The sequence below is a fragment of the Amphimedon queenslandica genome, unplaced genomic scaffold (assembly GCF_000090795.2).
Source record: "Amphimedon queenslandica unplaced genomic scaffold, v1.1 AMPQUscaffold_13058, whole genome shotgun sequence".
Lineage (NCBI taxonomy): Eukaryota > Metazoa > Porifera > Demospongiae > Haplosclerida > Niphatidae > Amphimedon > Amphimedon queenslandica.
In genome coordinates, this window is record NW_003546706.1 from 77,477 (window position 1) to 79,104 (window position 1,628).

General features: G+C 33.1%; 1 protein-coding gene across 1 annotated transcript; it reads left to right on the plus strand.

Moving 5' to 3' along the window:
- The first annotated feature begins 6 nt into the window (after positions 1-6).
- LOC109585464 (uncharacterized) lies at positions 7-1,535 on the plus strand. The gene is made up of 4 exons (XM_020001556.1): positions 7-408; positions 459-518; positions 577-640; positions 1,042-1,535. The coding sequence occupies exons 1-4, from the start codon at positions 181-183 to the stop codon at positions 1,329-1,331; spliced, it is 642 nt and encodes a 213-aa protein (XP_019857115.1). The 5' UTR covers positions 7-180; the 3' UTR covers positions 1,332-1,535.
- Positions 1,536-1,628: the final 93 nt, after the last annotated feature.

Sequence of the window (1,628 nt, forward strand, 5' to 3'; positions counted from 1 at the left end):
CGTTATCAGGATCCCAACAGCACCAGTATTGAGCATGTAGTAGTCACCGATTGTACTGATGTTATTCAGTTCAATGTACAACATCATCATCTTGATCACAAATTAGTTTCCTTCACAAAAATATGTCAAGATATTCATGGTTATTTAGAAGATGCAGCAAAAGAAGTTGAAGAACTATTAATGAAGTGTGCCAGTGGAGGTACTACCAATAACAAGTCAACTCAATATGTATTCAAACACGAGTTCAAGTACGTCTGCACTAGCTGCCCAACTACAACTTTACCTCATTACATAACACTTCCGCCAACAAATTCAACTCAGGATTCTCAAGTGTTTTGTGACAAGAATACAAATGACTACCGAGCTCTTACTGAACTAGAGAAGGTTTGGTTCAAAGATACCAGTCAGGTAAAAAGTAAAATTTATCTTCTTATTTTTTATACTTTATGCCTATGCAGTCAACACCAGCAACAGAAATGTTACCCACATCAACAGCAAAGTCACCACAAAGAAATGATGTAAATTTTATTATTTATCATTGCAGTATTGTCATTTATTATTTTGTTGTTGTTTTAGTCTGAGAGGAGAATGAAAGAGGAAGTCCTTACTAGTTCTGATGAGTCTCATACAAAACTGCTAGGTAATTTCATGAGTTTGATAATTTTCTAGAGTTGGGTTGAAATTTTGCAAATCACCCAAAGAATAATTAACATATATTTACCTCCCACAAAACTACATTTTAAAAATTAAGATTAATAAATTAAATTTACATGGTGTTTATATTTAAATTAAAATTAAATTTGCATGTACTGAAATTTGATTGCCATTTATTGTTACTATATATTTCTTGGCCTGAGTACAGGCATAAGGGCTTCATGCATGCTAAAGGTGTAGAGAGCTCCCATGCATCATGGGCGCATGCATGTAGTTAAATTAATTTTAAAAGTTTCCATTTTGCCCTAATCATACTACTATCAAATTATGTATATACAATATAAGTGTCAGTACAATGTACATGACAATATTATTACAATCTCATAGAAATTAAAGATCTTGATGATGTCATTGAAGAGTTACAATCAATTGATTCCGCCAAGTGGAAAACATTGGGTGTCCACTTAGGACTGTACCACACTACGCTGGAAGCCATTAAAGCAGATTATAGAAGTGTTAAAGATTGTCTGATGGAGTGCATGGCTGCCTGGTTAAAAGGAGAAGATAAAGTGAGAGAGAAAGGAGGTCCCAGTTGGTCGTCATTAGCTACAGCACTGGAAAAAATTGGAGCAAATGACATTGCTATTAACATTAAAGCAAAGTATTGTAGGCCATAATTTTGCTGCTATTATTATTTTTAGATTAGCATTTTTGTAGTATTAGTTTTTTGTAGCATTAGTTTTTTGTAGTATTATTTTTCATATTTTGTAGATTAGACTTAGTACTGATTCTTTGTAGTTTCACAAATATTTACTGCTGCTTTGTTGTGACTTAAAATTAAAATTTTTCATGATGTGAATGAAACATCTGAAAATTCTGAACTCATTGAGCTGCGCATGCGTACAAAAATTTAGCGTACATATACGGAAAGACCTGAGTTTACTGAGTCAGATTACGGATAAAACATGGAGGAA